Source organism: Trachurus japonicus, chromosome 15, assembly GCF_045865225.1.
Source record: "Trachurus japonicus isolate A0001 chromosome 15, Traja_1.0".
Classification (NCBI taxonomy): Eukaryota; Metazoa; Chordata; class Actinopteri; order Carangiformes; family Carangidae; genus Trachurus; species Trachurus japonicus.
The window spans coordinates 14551397-14572412 of record NC_140921.1 but is presented as its reverse complement, the minus strand read 5'-3'; the positions used below and the strand labels follow the sequence as shown (position 1 = coordinate 14572412).

The 21016-nt window shown below is 44.1% G+C and overlaps 1 protein-coding gene across 8 annotated transcripts in view; it reads left to right on the top strand.

Annotated features, from left to right (window-relative positions):
- Nucleotides 1-21016, top strand: part of LOC146973358 (transcription factor COE3) — a 69140-nt gene that overhangs the window by 29467 nt on the left and 18657 nt on the right. For 2 of the 8 annotated variants that reach the window (XM_085799847.1, XM_085799842.1), the window contains exons 7-10: nucleotides 10880-10961; nucleotides 13125-13242; nucleotides 18056-18186; nucleotides 18330-18456. In XM_085799847.1, coding sequence (XP_085655973.1) covers nucleotides 10880-10961; nucleotides 13125-13242; nucleotides 18056-18186; nucleotides 18330-18456 — 458 coding nt within the window. Of the gene's footprint in view, nucleotides 1-10879; nucleotides 10962-13124; nucleotides 13267-18052; nucleotides 18187-18329; nucleotides 18457-21016 lie in introns of all 8 variants that reach the window. The other 6 variants (XM_085799845.1, XM_085799841.1, XM_085799844.1 and 3 more) reach the window with 3 other exon arrangements.

Genomic DNA, 21016 nt, shown 5'->3' with positions numbered 1-21016 from the left:
AGGAGAGAAAGAGGTTCAGGATAGCTAATGAGCAGAGAAAGAGAGGGGAAAAGGAGGTCACTAGCTCTGTTCATCTGTAGACAGTACAGATGGTTCTGTTTTATACAGTACAACAATGGCATACATCAATTTGTTGATCGCTAATAGATAGCTATTCTCAGATGAATTGCAGACTGGGATCAGTTGTCTGTGGATTTTAGCTGAGAACTCTACATTTATAGCCTCGGAACATTTAGAAAAGCTGTGTGCTGTTTTTAACTCATCATGTGATGTGAAAACTACAAATGGTTCACAAGATAAATCCCATAAACTTGGGCTTAGCTGGAGAGCAGAGGGCAGAGATGAGTAGCTCACTCAGGAGCCTTGACGATAGACTCCTTTTCATCTGTGGACTGAGATTCACAGATTATCTCAAGAGGCTCTCTATCTCTGTCCTCGTCTCCATTTCTCTTTTTCTGTTTCTCCACCCTCCCTTTCTCGCCCCTCGATTCAGGAAGTTTGCCAGCTACTGTCTTTGTTTACAATGCCAAGGGAAAATGTCAGAGCCGTTGAGAAAAATATCCTTAGAATCATTTTTTTCATCTTCTTAATCTAACAGTTTACTGAACTTGATAAGTGTCCTATCAACATGCTAATCAAATTACTTCGGAACCAAAATTGACAGTTTTCATTAATTATACAAGATTATTCTAATTGCAATTCAAATTTATTCATTCCGAACAGAAGGTATTCAGTAATATTTTACAAAATTTGCATATTAAATGGAGGGAGTTGTGCATTATGCATGGTAATGTATGCACAGTTTCTTATTTTTAACTTCACGGCCATATGTGGTGTCGTTGTAGGAGCAGGTGAAAAGTCTAAGTGTGTTTAATTTGCTTGACAAACATTCGGCTGGAGCTTGTCAAGGGGAGTATTGTGAATGCCAATCTTTATTCCCTCTTTATTGATTACCCCAAACTCTAAACATCTGGAGGTAAATGGCACTGAGAGAGATGAACTGAATCATGGGATTAGTACCTTCAATGACTGAATCACTATCAATTACTTCAATAGCATAATTCAAGTGTACTGCATAAAAGCTACAGTACCTTGGTTTGAGCCAGGATTAATATTGCAATTTAACGTAACAATGGAAGCATGGGAATGATATGGATGGCGTCCAACTTTTTCACATTGATGTCATAAAGCTAATGCCGTTATCTAAATACGAGTGTATTTAATTCCTAATTTAGGCTTTGTTTGTAAAATGAAAAGGCTCAACGCATTAGGCACATGTTTTAAAAGGTAATGGATTCTGTGAGTAAAACAACCTTATTTATTCACTGAGACGCAAAACCCCCAATTTGCTCTTTGTTTTTATTTCCTAGAGCGGGCAGTGAAGTGCAAACAGCTTACTGGGAAGCTGTTTACTACTGTATATGACAAAGGGCGTGCATGCGTGTGCGTGCGTGTATGTGTGTGTTTATGGGGAAGGGGGCGGCTCTTCCAGCTCCACAGGCAAGGTCTTGTGTTGTAATGTAAGCGTAATAATTATCAAACAGCATCGGGGGCTCTGGGTATGGGCTTTAACAGGGGGAGAGCATGTTTGATATGTAGAATCAGCCCATAGTGCATCCACAGAGGGTGACTAAATCGCACGGTTCATGGATCACATTAGTATTGCTCTGCATCCACCCTCACACTATAGGTGATTTCCATTTAGACACACATTTCCACATGAAGATAAATATGACTTGAATCGTAATTTCCCTGAAGTAAATATAATACAAATACAACATAATACAGTGTCAGGCCAGGCAGGCTAATAGATTACTAGCGTGTTTTCCATTTGTATGGTAAGTGGTGAACCTAGGTGGTAGTCTGGCGAGTAACAAATTGAATGTTTAATCCATCTCAGTGCAGATTGAGGGTATCAGAAAGATCGGTAGTCGTATGAGTTCTCCTGTGACTGGTAGTATATTAGATATTTTTACTCTTTAGGGGTTTAAGGAATGTTGTTGGATTAACAAGAGGTGCAAAGTGGTAGATAAATGCAATGTCTTATCTTTTTCTGAAGTTGTCTGTTATTTTTCAAATAGGTGTTTGGCTTTGACGTGCAGCATTTCCAGTCACTCAGAGGTGTTATCTCTGATGTTGGATTACAATAACATTAGCTCTTTCTCAGTTAGGTAGTCATACACTAATTTATGACTTTTAATTATAGAATTTTTTTATTGTATTTTATATTATAATATTGAATTATTAACTCAACTCCCTCTCACCAATTACATATGTGTAAGTCATTACACTCACTTCATTATGTTTTCTCAGGGTGCTCTACCTTATATGTTAGTGCCATCATTGTGGAGGGGCCGTGACAGATATGCAAAAGACACTGTATGCATCCTTAGTGTTTCTAAACATTCTCTAAGCACATATTTAATTCTTTAATAAATGTTTGCTGTGGCATTTTGGAGAAGCAAGATTAGCGTCAACTGCACAGCATCTCATATAAAGTGTGACAAATTGATATTTTTATATAGCTTAATCTGTTTACTATGATGTTTATGCGAGGAATTATTACAAACTAATTAAAGAAATCACTTTGATATAATTAGTCAGATTTCAGGAAGCTCATTAGTAGTAATTTGCATGAAAAATAAGCCCTGTAGTGGTGCTTAGACCCAGCTATTCGATCTGTGTTTTATCTGGTTACACATCAACCCCCATTGTTTGTTGTTTGAGGCTGTCTGAAGTGGCCCACAATATTTTCAGTCATTGCCCTGAGAAGCGGTGGGGTGTCTTTCAACAAATTCCTCCCCTAAAGCAAGTCAACCTGTATGTGGAAGCAGACACACGCCTCTGTGTACATAAGGCAGGAGGAGTGAGCGGCAAAACACTGTCTATTTATCTGTCAGGTTCCTGACAAAGAACTGAGCTGACAAGTAAGGGTTTCCCTCAGCAGAGCAGGGGGGCTTTATTCACCGTACTTACATGCCCAGTCTATGCCCAGAGACTCATGTTATTTGCAAATCACACTCTTTGAAAACTCACAAACGGGGCGAGACATGCCACGCTATGGGTTTGTCAGCTGCCTTCACAACAGCTAGCTATATCGCTAACAGTGTGCACTTCGGTAAGGAAGCAGCTTTCTCTTAGCATTTGCCTTGCTGTCACTTTTTCCAACACATGCGATCTGTGTCTTCATGCTTGGGGTCTTCTCCTCCCTCAGAGGGTTGCCATCTTCCCTTTGGACTGACAAATAAAACGCCTACACTCCCGCTGAAATAAAAAAAAAAGGGAGGAAGAAAAAAAAAAGATTCTCCTGGAATTACATCAGTGTCTGCTGAAGCAGTTCTTTCAGAAACTGATATATATCTATGTTATGTTCTCATAATTAGTTAAAAGCAGTGATATTGATTTAAAATAAGACAGCAATTTTGAATGCTTTTTTTTTCTCAGGATACCCCTGCCTCAGGTAGAGAGGTTCAAAAAGCTAGTAGAAAAAAAAAAAAAAACAGGACCTGTTTATTCTCTATACCCGTTTCCCACCATGGACGAAATCCTTCCCTAAACATCCGGACAGAGAAGCACTTGTGTGGCGCTGATGTCACAGACCTACCTGGCCTCCCTCTCACAAAAGCTAAGGTATCATTAGCTAGGCCCACACAATGGCCATTCAACCAAGCTACAGCGCTCCTCAGGACTAGGGAACAATGTTATTTTTTGTCTCAGAATTATAAAGACAGAGTTTTGCAGGAAACCTGACAGACAAAACCCTTTAGAGGTAAATGCTCCAGGCGGCTTTTGGGTTTAATCTTTTCCCATTAGCATTTTGCCCCCCCCTCCTCTTACCCCTTGCTCACACACAAAGACCATATTTACAGGGTCAAAAGTAAGGGCTCTGAAGTCTCTGGAGACTACTTTTTGTGTAGATCTTAACTATATATTGACAACACTTATTTTTATTTTCTGCTGATGTAGTTCATATCGTCTACTCAATAGTTTATTACCATCTGATGCAGGTATATTTGTTTGTGGATCCAAACGCTTTCTTTTTTTCTCTACCACAGAATAACAAAGCAGAAGGAGTCTACCGCGCTCCCTCACCTTTAACCAAATATTGTGAGGAATCACACATGCAAGCATATTAAAAATTATTAACCCACATGCAGGGGTTTATATAATATAATAGTTATATTGTCAACAATACAACAGCAGTGCTAAAGGTTCATATGTGCTACCTTTGTGTGTGTGTTTGGGTGCACGTGTGCTTATGTGTGTGCACACATTCACTTATGCTTGTGTGTGCATGTGCGTGTGAGTGTGTATGTGTGTGTGACTCCATGTGTGTGATTCATTCCAGGGCAGTTTTAGTCCTTATAAAATATTCATTTTGGTTGTGCAGGGCCCTGTAATTGCCATCTCTCACCCTGAATTATTTATACCTCGCACAGACTGACAAAGCTTTGCCATACGGCCCCAGATGAATCAGAAAGCAGCCATCTCTGCTGCCAACAGCACTGGGCTTTCACACAAATATGGCAGCCACGTCTCTCTGCCTGGCCTCTCTTAATTTGACATTTTCTTTTTCCCCCTGCCTTTGTCCTAGGTGCACAGAAAGGTTACCTGTTAGCTTTAAGCACCGACCCGCTCTCTGTCTTTCTGTCTCTATCCCTCCTGCCTACATGACAGTCCACAGTGGGTGTTTTTTTTTCTTCCTCTTCTGAGAACACGTTAATGTGGCGGCCATGTCAGAGTGGCTGCCTCATGTTTTATGATGACTGACCAGTCCTGACAGCCACTTTAGATGTATGTATTATACATTAGTAATAATATGATGTAGAAATACACTCGCATACGTTTGAGCATGCATGGACAGACAGCAAAACCACTGACTTGCCGACCTACATGTACCACACACACACACACTTGTGTGCACACGCACATGTAAATAAGCCCCCGCTGGCCCGCTGGATCCAGCATGGCAGTCTGTAAACGGTCAGAGCCACCCTGCTGGCCTTCCCTGTACAGCTGCGTTCCTCTGCGTCTTGCCTGGGTCTGATCACTCCAAGGTGCCACGGGAGTGAGACGGCGCTGTATGGCTCTCATTGTAGACTGGCTCTGGGGCCTTTCAGAACCCCACGTCCAACACCCTAAATACTACTATTCACCCAGGCCAGTTACTCCAACATGTGCTTATCTTCCATCTCACTAGTGCAGGGAGGTGCTGACTGGTATTTCCTCAAGGCCCCGAGCTCCATTGCTGACCAGTAATCAAAGCACCATATTTCTCCTCCTGCGCAAAAATAACCTGGAGATGCTTCTCTGCCGTCCAGCTGGTGAGCAGAGTAAATATTCCTGGGAACTGTATTGTTGATGTACGTGATTATTTTTGTAATGTCAGCAACCTCATGATTGACATCGCTGAGACTGTCACAGTCATTATCAGCAATCATCATCACGCGGGTTTTATGGTGCCGGTGATGATTTAATAATATTTATGAACTCCAGTTTGGATGTAGATGATGTTGGCTCTGTAGCAGCAACCCGTGTTTGATTCGTTTTTCTTTTTTTTTTACTACAACAGGGCTGCGCAAGACAAAACAACGCAGAATTATTTATGTTTTGTGTCTTATTATATTGTGTTCAAAGTCCTGGTAAAGAAAAGCCGTATTCAGAGTAAAACAAAGAACAGCGTGCAACAGTACACAGCCTCAGCAGTATCTGGATGTGAGGGGATGGGAGAGGCAGAGAGAAAGCTCGGGGCTAAACATGCAGTATGTGGCGGGCTGGAGCTAAAAGCTGCATAAAGCACACAGCCTTAGTCCACTGTTAGCAAGTGATGGATAGTTAGCAGGAGCTCGGAGTCTTCGTCTAATCTGTTACAGTAAACCTGTGCCAAAGCCTGAAGGGAATCAGTGGGGGCTAGCTAGGAGTGGGTTTGACGTGAAACCATTTGTGAAGACGAGCGATTCTCTTAAGTAAGAAACTAACAGTGTCCAGAGAGAGAGGGAGAGAGAGAGAGAGAGAGAGAGAGAGAGAGAGAGAGGGGGAGAGAGCGAGACAGGAGGTGAGGAGAATGAGTGAGAGTATGAGAGAGAGAGAGAAGGAGGAAGAGATACCATAATGAGTCCTGTAGCCATGGAGTAAATGAAGAGGGATTGACAGAGTGAGGGATCCTCAAGTGAAATAATGTCAATGCCACTCTGCCCATTAGAGAGAAAGGGGGATGGTGGAGGAGAGGGTAAAGAGGGATGAATGGAGGGACACGGCTACATCTTAGGGTGCAGAGGAAGCACATGAATTATTTGTGACACCCATGCAACACACACATACACCACTAACAAAAAAATATGAAATATGAAACAAGAAAATGAACTGACAATAGCAAAAATAAAAAATAAAAATAAAAAACAAAGTATAGGCCTTGGAAATACTCAATAAATTCTCAGAGACATGTAGTTGGGATATTTGATGTCGAACAATAATAATCACAGCGACATCTGCCTTGCTGCTCTCGGAGGAAATAGGCAGAAGTCTGTGAGTGGAAGGGGTTAATCTCCCAAACCCAATAAGGTTGGATAGTGAGGCACTTGTTCCCTGATAAAGAAGTGATAGGATCTGTGGGTCTGGTCCCTTGGCGCTTGTACAGGGGTAGAGCAAATATTGTTAATGTGCTGTGGTTTACTTCAGCTAAGGCGAGAAAAACAGCTCTGCTTGACGAGAGAAGACAGCGGCGAACCAGAATACGACAGAAATGGCCACGCAGCTCTGCTCGGCCTCCCAGGGACTTAACTGGCATATATATCCAAGCCCACTCAGTTGCATAAATAAGTGTTCGGGAAGATTAAGATCTATAAGTGTCTCTATTTCTCGTTTTACCTGCTCCGCCTTGTCACAACAGGGATCTGAATGCAGTTCAGTGGACTGCCTAATAACTGGAGCAGTAGGTAGGGAAGGCAGGAGGCTTGACATTAAGACCCTGGCGTTTTGGAAATCCGATACGCTATTGACCCGTGTACTACTATCTCAGCGTAGAGATCTGGTGTCAGCAGATTGTAGTCTGGTGTTGGGAGCCGTTTCTTACAGGGCTCTTGTAACAGGGGCCCATTGAGTCTGGGAGGCAGCTGGGGCCTGATGGGCTGGAGCTGGGTGGTGATCGATACTCACCGCCCTGCAACGGATGACCTCACTGTCATGGCTGCCGGCTGTGGACACTGCATGCTAGTCATTAGTGCCGGGGCACCAATCAGGAGCTTAGAGTTGTCAATACCTGACTCTTACAGATACTGTGGCCATCTGTCAGTGTATTGTGTAACGGCCTAAACAAATGTAGGGAAGCTCTTTTGTACAATAAGAACAAGGTGTGCTATTAAGGGGAAGAACAGTACTCTCGTGGATGTAATTTAAGAAACCAGCATGTGAAAGTAATTTCAGATAGCACAGACTTAACTTTTAATTTTTTTTTACAAGTCATTAAAAATAATAAAAAACTGAAAATGAATGGATAAAAAAATGAATGAAATTGACAGGAGAGCTTGCCTCCACTGTCGGCGGAGCCTTCTTAATAATACAACATTATCCTTATTTGCCCTCTTCACTCAAATCAAAGGGATGGACATTTATGCATGAGTGACATCAACCCGGCAATTAAGTTGGCCATTTAAATGAGAGAAGGCCTTCCTCACCTCGACTGTTTGTTTTTTTCCCTCTCTCTCTTCTTTTTTTTCTATTCCCCCTCTGTTTGATGATGGGAGAGGGTGAGCTAGAATTAGGGCGATGGGTCTTCCTTTGAGTGTCAGCCTAAAATGATCAGAGTAAAGATAAGAGGGTCTAGCAGCCCTCAAATCAGTCAAAGTGCCAAAGTCGGCCTTTTTCTCCTCAATTACCGGGTCTGTGAAGCCAGGGAGTGGAAGGCGCAGAGCCTGCTGCATTACTAAAGAGACAATCTATTTCCCCTTTGACCAGAGGGAGAGAAATCATTATGGCATGATTAGTAGCTTCGGCAGTGGGCGAGCATGGAGGTACTACAGGAGAATCGTATTAATTGCCTTAGACCAAGGCATGAGCAGGATTGTTTTAACGTTGATTTGTGGACCTGTATGACTAGCTGTCGAGGATAAAAGCTGATGTCAGGTCTTAGTTATACTGGCAGACTTCGGGCATGCAGACAGAAAGAGTTGATGTCAAAATGAGCTTCCTTGGCTGCCCTGGAAGTCTTTCTCTATATGCCTGTCGATGTCTTCCTCTTTGTCTTTCTTCACACTTCATAGTTTTCCTTTACGCCTCCCACTATCCCTCCCTCTACCCCCCCACCCCCCACCCCCCCTTCCCTCAGATGGACTACACCCCACCCCTTCCCGCACTCCCTTTCTCTCTCTCCTCCAACTGATAGCTGCCTTGGCCGATTATTTCATCCAGTGCGGTCCACTGAGAGCCTCCTCTCCCGGCTTTGGAAGAGCTTTAATTAGCCATGTTAATATCCCCTTCATTGGCCTTAATATCACTCAACACCTTCCTCCATCTCAGCGGCCACCAGGGTCCCCCTGTCCTGTCAGAACAGCTGATTATTGAGAAGGATAGCTTTAATCAAACCTAATTGCAGTTCATTCTTTCTCTCTATCCCCCTTTGCCCTCCATTGCCAACATCTAATGGCAGCGACGACTTGATATCCCATTAAAAAACAATTAAACAACCTCCTTTTGTCTCCGTGCGTGCCAAAACACCAGCACAAACTTCTGTAGATATTTAAGAAGTAAAACAGAGAGAGAGGGGCCTTGTCTTAATTGCTCTCCTTTTCACCAAGGACCAATTTGCACTGTGCTCATGGAGAATCTTAACCAACTCAAATGTAATGGATGCTATAGCACTGCCACTGCTGTGGACTATGAAAATTAAGCTTATCTTTTTAGCAGAGAAATTGTGCTTAATTGCCTTCATAACAGTAAACATAAAGGAGCTACTTTATGATAGCGTGGGCACTCAGTTTGTTGTGTTTATTGTTTCTTAACTTTTGCTCTCGCTGTAGTAGAAAGAGCATGTAACAGCATCCGGGAATCCAAGAGAGGAGAGGAGACTAACTCTGAAAGTAATGTGTTTCTTTTATGAAGTCAATGTATTGCCTGGGAAATGTATTCTATCTCTTTCTCTGACATAAATTGTCTACCAACGGGTGATGCATGTGCATGCACGGGCTCAAACACACGCTTACATGTGCATGTGTAGATGTGCACGCACGCACCCATGTGCGCAAACACGCACAAACACATGCACTGGCCTTACCCAATCTGTATGAGAGGCGACAGACAAATAAAAGTCGTATTTCAGGTCTGCTTTCCGCAGATGTCTGCTGCTCTACATTATGACTCTTTGGGGAAATAAAAACAGGGTCAGGGAATTAGAGTACATAATGGTCATTTTGATGATCAGCCAACAGATGCAACCCGAAAACACAGTGAACACAATCAAGCGAAATGCACTAATGACAAGTCAGGTTTTTTATGGCCTCACCACACACCGACAGGCAATCAGCATTCTGGCATGGGTTAAAACGCCTTTTATTGATGTCCAAGCCAAAGCTACTTGGATGTGGAGTGAAAATATTTTCTCACCTCTCCTCTCCCTCCTGGGCCCTCAGTGAAGCACAAGGTATAGGAGTCTATCGAAGAACACTTCTAAATGACCAGTGCATGTGTTAATGTGGCCAGGGTTAGAGGGGTCATTTCAGACTCTGATTTATGGCCTGGCCAGGATCCCACTGGGCGAACGAGAAGTCTTAAGTGTTGTGAAAGCGTCCTCACAGGCCACACAAGCCACTGTATTTAGCTGAATGAAATGGCCATGCAATCTATGGTGCAATCTATGGTAATCCAATGAGCTGCTGTGATTCAGCGAGCCAAGTTAGTATTACAATGGAAACCACAGTATTGCATATAGTAATGCTAGTGCAATGTGATGAAAAATAAATATCACGGCATGGTATTTATAATGAATTGGAGAAAGCAAAGGCACAATCAGTCATGATTCTGTGGGGAGAATTTGCAGAAACAACAAGTCAATTTCATTGTTTATTCTGCGTGGTTGTGTAAGATTTTTACACAATAGGCTACATCTGAGACAGTGTTGTTCTTTTTGGGCCTAGCTGTTCATCTCCCTCTCTTTAATTGTTCCATGTGCATGAGGCCACGTCCTATGTATGGCCCGCAATACGAGGTTGCATCTATAAATTCAGGAGACCCGAGAGCAAAGCGTCAGAGGAAGGCAGCTTACAAACTAACCAAGCCCAGATCTCACTCAGACGTGACATTTGTTCAGAGACGATTAGCCAGGTTGTAATTTGTGGCATAATTGCCTCACCCACCCACAAGTGCATGGGTGTGTGTATGCGTTATGCGTGCGTGTCTGTGTGTGTGTGGCATACGGTGGTCCCAGGAGTGTCCGCCTAATTGCCTGACAGGACTATAAGTTTTGTGGCGCGCTCTCACCTTGTTAGGTCCTTTATCCCTGATGCTCTTCAAACAAGACCTGGTCACAGGTGGGCCTCATTTGCTTCCCTATTGAACAGGAGAACTTTAATTGCACAGGGGGTGTCCTGGGATTAAAGAGGTGGGTGGAATATCAAGTGACTTCCTGTATGTTAGTGGCAGATGGGTGTTGGGAAAGACCCATGAACTCAGGTGAGGGGATGAGATGACAAAGAGACTGATGCTCCTGATTTTGAGGGAATATTAAACACGGTGACTTCCCATGCTGAAATAGTGTAGTGTCACGTTTGTTTCTGACTCGCCGGATGAATGGATCAGACGTGGGAGTGTTTGAGAGATCTTATTTAAATATTCGATCCATAATTAATAGTTTTTTCCGCCTTCTTTTTTTTCCTGTGCTCTCTTTCAGATTCTTCCTAAAGTTCTTTCTCAAGTGCAATCAGAACTGTCTGAAGAATGCAGGGAACCCACGAGACATGCGCAGATTCCAGGTAACTGAAATCCCTTTCAAATGTGCTCTGTCTATTTCTGTCCATCTCTCTTTGTGCAGACACACACTCACACACACACACAGGTGCTCAGATGCACAACTGCACTACACTAACTCATCTCAACGCACGTCCACATATGTATACAATTCTATTATTGGCACTGAAGGAGGCAAAAACCGGGGAAAAAAAGAGAGCGGGGGATTTTGTGTCCTGTGCGCTCTGGACAGAATATTTATTAGGGAGTACCACCTGACACAAATAAGGATATAGGATTTAAGAGTGCCATCAATTGTGTTCCTGACAGCTTTCTGAGCCTCAGCGCAGAGGGGAGGACGATCCGACCACATGTAACAACAGTGTTAACTCAGAATCTGTCTGGCAGCGGAAACGCATACCTTCTTATACACACATATGCGCAAGCACACACACACATGCACATATGGATGCATGCACACACACGCTAGGAGCGCATATATTTGCTTTCTTTATATCCCTCTCTCATTCTTACCCACATATGCATACACTTAAAGTCACACATATGCGATTCTTTATGTAGCCAGTGAAAACCATCTGAAAACCATCATTACTGTGGGCTGACAAAATGCTGCGATTTACATTAAAATGACATGACCGTTGAGCACTTTTACTGCTTCCTTAACCCTCTCGCTTCTAATGTGTCAAGAAGTTGAGCCTTGAAATTATTGACCCCCCCCACCCACCAACGCACCCTCCCAACCCCAACTGATCCATTTATCCAACCATCCATCCATCCTACTCAGACATTTTCACCACAAGCAGCCCACTAGGTCAAGGTGAGCGAGTGAGAGTTTAGTGTGATTTGTCCTATCAGGATAACGACAAACTACAGGAGGGCGTCCGTCGCTGACAGCACTGTTCTGTGATAGACACACAAGCCAGCATCCTCCAGGAGGAAGCCCAGACATGAAACAGACAAGACAGGGTGTCCCCTCCTGATGTCACCACCATCAGACCTCCCCTGCCTCTTCAAATCTTCCCTCAGGGTGAATGTGGACTGATGCATGACAGCCACCAGGGGCTTTCACCTCTCACTCCTATGTGTCAAAAGGAATGCAAGAACTAAGTTGCAGCATCTTTTCTTGTGAAATTAAAATGTTCACGTTAAGTCTAAAACAACAAGAAGCTGGGATTATTATTATTTTATTATGTTTTTTGGATTTGCTGATGATCATCCCTTGTCTTCAGTCCAACAGTTAGTATGTCATTTTTCCCCCAAATATATTTCCCAGATGCTCCAGCATAGGTGTTTCTCTGGCCAAAGTTGTGTATGCTGCATGCCTTCCACTCCACTTATTACCCCCAAAAACCAGCTGGAGGCCAGAGAGGGCCCAATCCATCATCCTCAGCTTGGCCCAGCTCTGAACCTGCTCACAAGAATGGAGCTCTTTCACTTCCCCATCTCTCCCCCCTACCTACACCCCCCATCCCCCCCACCCTTCCCAAACCAACCCAAAAAAAAGAAGAAAAAAAAAAAAACTACCCCCCTAAATTCCACTGCTACACCGAGGTCACTTACCGGCGAAGCAAACCTGAGAGGGGCTCTCTGTTTCCGGCTCAGAAACACTTTGGCCATTCACACGCAGCTCACTGTTTGGAGATGTGGTAGCCAAAAAACAACAACAAAAATAAGCATTATGAAATATGGAGTGTGGCTTGGAATCTGATCCTAGTAAAATGTTTGTTGAGTGATGGGATGGAGTACGGTTCAGTTGGTAATGACTCCAGTAATATTTTAAAAGGGAGGCCTTCCATCCTCAAATAGATGGACAAGCTGATCAATAATTCTGGACTGGGGCTATGATGACAGTTGGTAGAGTGGGTAAACGGAAATGGTATTTTAGTGATTGAAAAGGCAATTAGCTGTACACAAATGCAAGACACTAAAAAACAAAAACAAAATGGCTGAGAAGCACGGGAAACTGTAACGTGATACGTCCAAGGAGAACGACTGCTTCAAGAGGTTTGACAATAGTAATCAATAGCACGCACATGGGATGCATGCACCTGGACTCGACAGAGTTTCTAAAGCGCTCGTGTATCCTCTGTGCTCCAGAACAATTCTCACCTGACTATGCTTTTCACAACTATGCTAAATTTCATGTTTCACCTTTACTCCTGTTGCAGGTTGTCGTATCGACGACCGTCAATGTGGACGGCCATGTCCTGGCTGTCTCTGACAACATGTTCGTACACAACAATTCCAAGCATGGGCGAAGGGCTCGCAGACTCGACCCTTCAGAAGGTACGCCTCCTTATCTGGAGAATGGTAGGCACATTTTTACATCTTATAATTTGCTACGCTCCTTTTTTCTTTTAGTTTCTATCCAGACATCCTTTTTTTTTTACACTTTTTTTTTTTTTTTTTTTAGAAACACACACCTACTGTAGCTGCTTCTAGTTCCTTTAGAACCTTTTGTTCCTCCATCACTTTCACTTTTTTTTTTACTTTTTGAGTTGCTTTTTTGCCTCCTCGCTCATACCTACTGTTATTTCTCCACTGGAAATAGCATGCATTACTAAGTGTATTCATCATTTCGAAATCACCAATGAGGATGATGATGATACTCAGACAAATTCATGATTTAAAAATGTTATACTACTTCCAGTCTCCTAATGCACCTACATTTGTCCTAAAAGCCTATGTGAAACATGATCAAATTGCTTAAGAATTTGGCTGTGAGGTCAATTTCCTGTCATTGGGCTCTGCAGATTTAGCTGTGTGTGTGTGTGAGAGAGAGAGCTGAAACAGGGGGAGGAAGGAGAAAGAGAAAAGGGAAGAAGGGGGGGTGGATGGGTGGGTTGATGGTGTGTGTGTGTGTGTGTGTGTGTGTGTGTGTGTGTGTGTGTGTGTGTGTGTGTGTGTGGAGCACGAAGGGTGGGGGGGTGGCGTATGAGAAAAACAGAACTTACTGTTTTTCCTCCAACTGATTCCATATGATAGACTGATTGCCTGCTCAGCCAAAAGAGAGAGAAAAGAAGGACCACCAAACCATGGGAAATCCAAAAAGTAAAATGCACTAAACATAACCTTGTGACCCTCGTGGCCTCTATGCGCAGATGGGAGCACACACAGCTGAAAGATTGTAAGAAAGAAAAAAAAAAACCCAGAGAGGACTGACTTGGGCCAATTGTGCAAATTGCTTATCTTCAGATTTCAAGAGCCAATTATGGCTGGGCAAACAGTTTATATACACCACTGACTAAAACAAGCTTCTCTACACATTAATGGGCATTAATGGTTCTATCACCAAAAGCAAATGTAATGTTTAATACAACAACGACTAATAAAAAAATTGAAAAAAAAAAAAAAAAAAAGACTAGACAATTAATATATCTCAGTGCTCTCCAGTCCTAGTGGGGGAAAAGCTAATCTATTTGTTTTTGTCTTTATTAATGACTCCTCTACTGGAGAACAAAATCAAATAATTAAAGTCCTGCCCGGAGCACCAAAGTCATTATGTTCGCTGACGTTCTGTTTGTGTGTTTCACGTTTATGACACGATAGGTGTGGATCGCCTAGCAACCAGTTTCTTAATGAGGAGAGCAATTAAAGAGGTTGAGCCCTCGCCTCCATGTTCCCCCACTCCCCAGAGACCCTCTGTGTTTTGTGTGTGTGCGTCTATACATGTATGTGTGTGTGTGTGTGTGCGCTAGTGTTCTTTACAGGTTACCCCAACCCATCCTTTTTTTCCTCTCTTCTCCACACTCTTCAAAGCAGCAGAGTGACGCCCCGTAAAGCAAGAAAAGAAGCTATTGTCAACCGCCCAGTTGAACATGTCTTTGTCTAATAACTTTAATACACCTTGCTTAACCGTGTGTGCTCCCACAAGTTAAGATCTATTTTTTTTCCCTGCCTCCCAGACTCAGCTCCAAAACAAACTAATTTAACATGCATCAGCAACGATCGCTTGCTTTGTTTAAGTCACCTTTAATAAACAGAGATGTGACACTTGAGAAAAGGAGACCCGGTCATAAAATGTAATTCCAGCCTCACCCTCCATAGTGCTCTGACAACCAGCAGGCAGACAGAGAGCGTGCTTTAAATTAGCAACACATTCTTCCTCTGGAGTTCACTGGGCGAGAAGCCTCAGATATGTGGCTGGCTGGCTGACTGACTGACTGACTGTGTGGCTGAAACAGAGAGGCATCCTTCCTCTCAGCTCACATTGCACTTTGCAAACCTAGCACCTCGCATTGATCAAGACGTGCTGCCCCCTATTGGCGCAGAGCTGGGATAGCCCGTGGATGACAGACTGAATCTCACTGTGTGACATTTTTGTTCACTTGTGTGGACTGTCACACAACAAGCATATTATGCATTCAGACACGAATGTGCTTTGTGGCTGCCTGTCACTCAAACATGTATAGATTCAGGCTCAAAGGTGCATAAACATGCTCACAAATAGCCCACTCTTTCACACACACCATCACCCCCCTCACACACGCACACACACACGAACAGAGCACAGCGCAGACACACACATATCTCTCTCTTTTTCTCACTCTCACACATACATGCACGCACGTACACACACACACGTTCCTTAGCTCAGTTCCACCATTATAGAGCCCCAGACAATATAGGAGACTCAGCATAGAGCCTGCAGCGCCTGCCTCATTTGCATGCCAAGTGGCTGTAATGCTGTTAGGGTTTATGCAATAAAGACAAGTGAATCCAGACTGCTGGGCCTAAGAGGAAGAAAAAGAGAGAAAAGAAGGGGGGAAAAAGGAGAGGAGGAAAGGAGAAAGAGAAGGAGAGAGTATGAGAGAGGGAGGTTGAGAGTGAGAGAGAGGCAGAGAGAGAGAGGGAAAGAGAGAGAGAGAGAGTCAAAGGGAACAGATGGCCCAGGGAGAGGTAAAAGGTATAATCCCATCAGCTGCACTATCAACCGACCATCTGGACATCCCACAGCACAATTACAACACATTTCAGCAGGCAGAACAAAGGACGGCTTCGCGGGGCCACATTAGACCTGTTTGAGTGTCACAATACTAGAGCAGGGACCTCCTCTGCTCAGATCTCGGATCAGTTTTGACGTCCTCTACAGCTAACCCTAACTAGAGAGGAAAACGATGAGGAAAGATCACAGATCAGCCGCCTCGGGTCATTTCACGGTATAGCGCATCTTGAAATAAATTCATGCAGCAATTCAACACAATAAAAAAAGAAAAGAAAAAGGAAACAAGTGCTGACATATGAATTCAAATCGCTCGAATTTCCTCTTCTGAAGCCCAAAGTTTGCAAAGACTTAGCGATGCAACACTCAACACCGGCAGGCCGGCTCTTTGCATCCTCATCCGTCCACTCCTCATGATGCCTATCATCTGCTGAGGGGGCATTGTGCGTGTCTGTCATCAGATCGCCTGCGCTGACTGTGTAATCCACTTCGCCACGGTCCCCATTCAGCACATGCTCCCCTCTCTGTCTGTGCATTGAGACATATGCAAATTTTTAGGCAGAAGGGTGGACGGCTTAGGGCCTCAGTCGCTGCCTCTCCATGGGTCCTACTGTGTGTGGGTGGGGGCACTGGGATTTCCGAGGTGGTGCGTCTGTGTTTGTGTGTGTGTGTGTCTGTGTGTGCGCGTGATTGTGGATGCCTGTCGTATGTTTTGAGGCTGCAGCTGCCCCCCAACAGTCACCGTCACCATCAGGCCCTCTTTTTTGCCTGCTCCTCCTCCTCCTCCTCCTGCCCCCCCCTCCTCTCTCTCATCCCCAAAGTCAATTTGTTTACAGTAATTTTGAAGGGTGAATTATTTGCTGTAATCGTCCGCACTGATGAAGGTCAGGCCCTTAGAGGGGGCCCAGCATGCCCATAGAGGGTTGGTCCTCTTTCAGACGCTCCGCTTCGCAATTAAGGAAAGCAAATGTCACTCCTCCAGGCCTCACAAATGAAAATCTGTACGAGGTGATTAGCATGAAGTCAACAGCGCCTGTTAAAGTCAGATTCCCTGTAGTACCAATGTGTGTGTGTGCACTTTATGGGTAGGGAGAGAGAGCAAACATGACCTGAACAGACCCAACAGCAAGGCAAACAAAGGGAGATGTCTTGTCTGAGGTGATTCATACAACAATGGCCGACTGTGATTTACTTACTGGATGGAAAGGATAATAGAGGTTTAGAGCGGAGCTTGTAAAGTAAGAGGGAACTTGCAGAAATAGTTTCTCACATTCTGAGGAGCAGGAAAAACATCCACAATTCATAGTGTATTAAAAGATATTGATGGAAATAGATTAAATTTGATATTGCTATTTTATGGCTAGCTGTCATGCTATTTCTGTTGTAAACACGGTGTTGTGCTGAACACCATATTAAGGTAATGCATCAAATGACAGTGAATGTGAGGCACCAGATCACTCAAATTAGATTATAATAACAACCCAGACTGTTGATGAATGGCAGAGCTACGTAGCAGAAGTCATGCCAGATGAAAAGCATTGTAATAAACAATATGAAATGGATTGAATCGATCACAAAAAGAAAGAAAAAAAAACTCAATCTGAATAATTCATGAGTGCATTTCACATTATGAAACCTGAAACTACACTCAGTGTGTCTGCACTGTACTGCATATGCAGAACAAAGGTAATGAAATAACATGAACCAGCAAAGCTTTAGCTTGTCATTTCCACTTTAACAGCCTGTATTCTTGACTCATTTGAGATGTGTTCAACTTTGAAATTTTACTGTACATGCGAGCGCATGCTTAATCAATTCTGATAGCTACATTTGCCCTGACACATAATTTGCTCCATCAAATCATTTTCCTGGCGAGCCCGGCGTTTAGCCTTTGTGAAGTGGACCATTTGAAGGGTCTGCTTAACTACACCACTCCACCGCGCTGATAAATGATTTTGATTCTCATGCCTTAAAGGACAAATCCATCATTTTTTTTTTTTTTACCAGAGGCAATTTCCATGATATGTCTTTGTGAAAGAGACATGGAGGGCTGAACATGGAGGTGATGCCGTAATGTGTCTATGTAGAAAGAGACATGGGCCCCAGTGCTGAAGTCTAGGTGCTGAATTTGCTCTTCTCTTTGTCTTGGATAAGCAGCCACCCCGTGCATCAAGGCTATCAGCCCCAGTGAGGGATGGACCACCGGAGGAGCCACGGTCATCATCATAGGGGACAACTTCTTCGATGGCCTACAAGTCGTGTTTGGCACCATGCTCGTATGGAGTGAGGTATGACGTCTTTGCTGCTAAAATACACTCTGAATATTAAATATTCAAAAAACTGTCAAAACTTTGCAGCCAGCTCTGATGACGGGACATGCTCTGTATCATATTATTTCAAAGGGGTTAATTGTTTCTTTTCATTTCCTCAGCTGATAACTCCCCACGCCATCCGTGTCCAGACTCCACCTCGGCACATCCCCGGTGTTGTGGAAGTCACGCTGTCCTACAAGTCTAAGCAGTTCTGCAAAGGCGCCCCAGGAAGATTTGTCTATACCGGTGAGTCCAAACCCTCTCTCCCTCTCTTCCTACAGGCTCCTCCAGTGCCCCTGCTCCGTCTGCTTCCTCTTTCTAGATGGAGCCCTCGGCCCCCATGTCCAGGCGCTATTAATGGACTAACCAGGGCCCTGCTTGCTGAATGTTAAATGTGTGAGATCTGCATTGCTAGCGAAAAGGTGTTTTCGTGGAGGGGCTCCTACAAGTGCAACTCGATCCCCCTCTGACCTGCCATCATACGAGGGCGCTGCCAAGCTCTGTTAAACTCAAGCTGTCAGGATAACTCATTCTGCCAGTTTGCTTAATCTGCCCTGTTGTGAGACTGATAATGCTGTCTGCTAATTTGCTGATTTTGTAAGGCAAAATGGGATTTCATGTTTTTTTTTTTACGAAGCAGGTTAGAAAGACAATATCTAGGTTAAGTGCATGAGTGTGCCTGAAGTTATTCTGTGAATTCATAGGAGAGAAAGTGTGCACAGAGTCGACAAGGATGTGTAGGTTGGAGGTAAAGGGTGTATGTGTGTGAGTGTGTGTCTGTCACACTATAAGTAAGGGATCTGATTATCTTGGCTAACAGAAGGAAGTGGTGGTCTTATCTGTCATCATTGGTGAGGAGACAGAGGTTGTGGGGGTCAGAGCCTGTCTGACCTGGAAGCCTCTGTCTGTTCTAACTCTGATGGGCAGAATGAAACGGGGCCGCGTCAAAGCACTCTCACTTCCACCACCCCCCCCCCACCCCACACCCCAGCACCCCCAGGCCTCCACAGCCCTGGCCTTGAGCAGAGCAGAATTGCAAAGTGAGGACTGGCCTCCCCCCTCCGACCCACCTCACACACACACATACGTACACACACACACACACACACACACCCCTCCAAAACCTCCATCCAGACCCCTCCATCCCGGGGCAGCTGTTTCTCATCAAGTCCCCCCCCCTCTTCCACCTCTTCCTCCCTCTCTTGCTCCCCCAAACCTCCACCACTTCAACCCCCAGCCATCCGTCCCCTTCTCCTCCAACCGTGCAGTCTGGCCCAGCTCTCCTGCATTTAACCTCCCTAGCAGGAGCGGAGCAGAGGCCAACAAGGCACCGGGATAATGAAACAGGAGTGTAGTGTGGCTGCGTGAGTATATGTGTGTCTGTTTGTGTGAGCAAGCGAGCAGCGAGGAAATGTGTATGTGTGAGTGTGTGTGTGTGTGCGCTTGTGTGTGTCCGTGCGTACATGTGTTATTGCACAGCCCTGAAAAGGTGTATAAGTTAAGACATTAATGGCTTCTATAGCACCCTGGTGAAAGTGCCAGGTCCCTTAAGAACAGACCCCATTAGTCACAGAGGCTAAGCGGATTGGGATGATTACCATCAGGTTTTACTGGGGAAACGTGTTCCCTTCTTTCTATCTTTGTTGATCCCCCTCCCCATTCTTCCTCTCTGTCTTCCCTGGGTTCCTACTCACTTCCAGTTAGTATAAAGATACAATTACCCCTTGAGGCAATGGTGGTACAATTGATTAGTGCGGTGAATTAAAAGAGAAAGTCACCAATAGACAGGTCCAGCTCCTCTCTGCTGCTCTGCTATTCCCTGTGTGGCTCACCCTGATTGTACAAGGGTTGACGCTTGAGAGAATGAAGCCGTTAAAGAGAGCAGAATGCATAACGCCTGAATGAGGTATCACTGATTCCATATGTACTGTAATTGCCAGGTGAAAGGATGTTAGCTACTTCTCCTAGACGTTAAAGAGGGAGCAGGCTGATGCATTGAGTGCAGGGGAGCGCATCATGTATTTAAGGGTGAAAACAGCTCATTTCAAACCGTAGCATTTCTTTCTGTAATACAGCACTTGAACAAATGGCACTGCACAAGCAAATAGATTTGAAATGACCTGGGGTTACAATAGCAAATTACCTGGGCTGAAAAGGGCATGTAGTGACACAGTGCTGTCTAAAAGGCACAGAGTGTTCCGGTGTCATATTGGAGAGCAACATGTGCATATCAAAGGTCTAGTTATCAAAGCATATGGCTTCAAGCGTGACTTCAGAGCACGGCTTGAGAGGAGTGCCTTTTTAGTCTTTTTTTTTTCATGTTGACTCTTCTTGCACCACCACCCTAATTGTGGAGATTTAACTCGCTCAATTTAAGAAATTATCACAAATTACCAAGAGTCAACACAGAGGAGACTGCAGTCAATTCGAACAGCAGAGGGACACGTCCTCACTCGGGTTAGTACCCTGGAACGGCTCCAAAACTCACAATCCATTCTCAGAAAGAGAGCACCCTGTAGTGTATGTCAAATAATCCTGTTGGCATTGACTATTGAATGTTTAAAACACTAATGAGACAAACAGACATACTATATAAAACTTTAGTAGGCTGTAGTTTACAGACTCCTTCAAGAAGCCTATATCTGTACTTTAATTGCCAGGTTTTAAAAAGCCATGGCATGTTGGTTATTTCTGCGATTTTACAGTCTATACCTTTTACCTTCTAACAAAGTGTTGTCCCCTGGCGGTTGCTTGCTTGTCCTCTGTCTAATCCATGTATTGGTTATCCATTGGTCCGGACAGGACT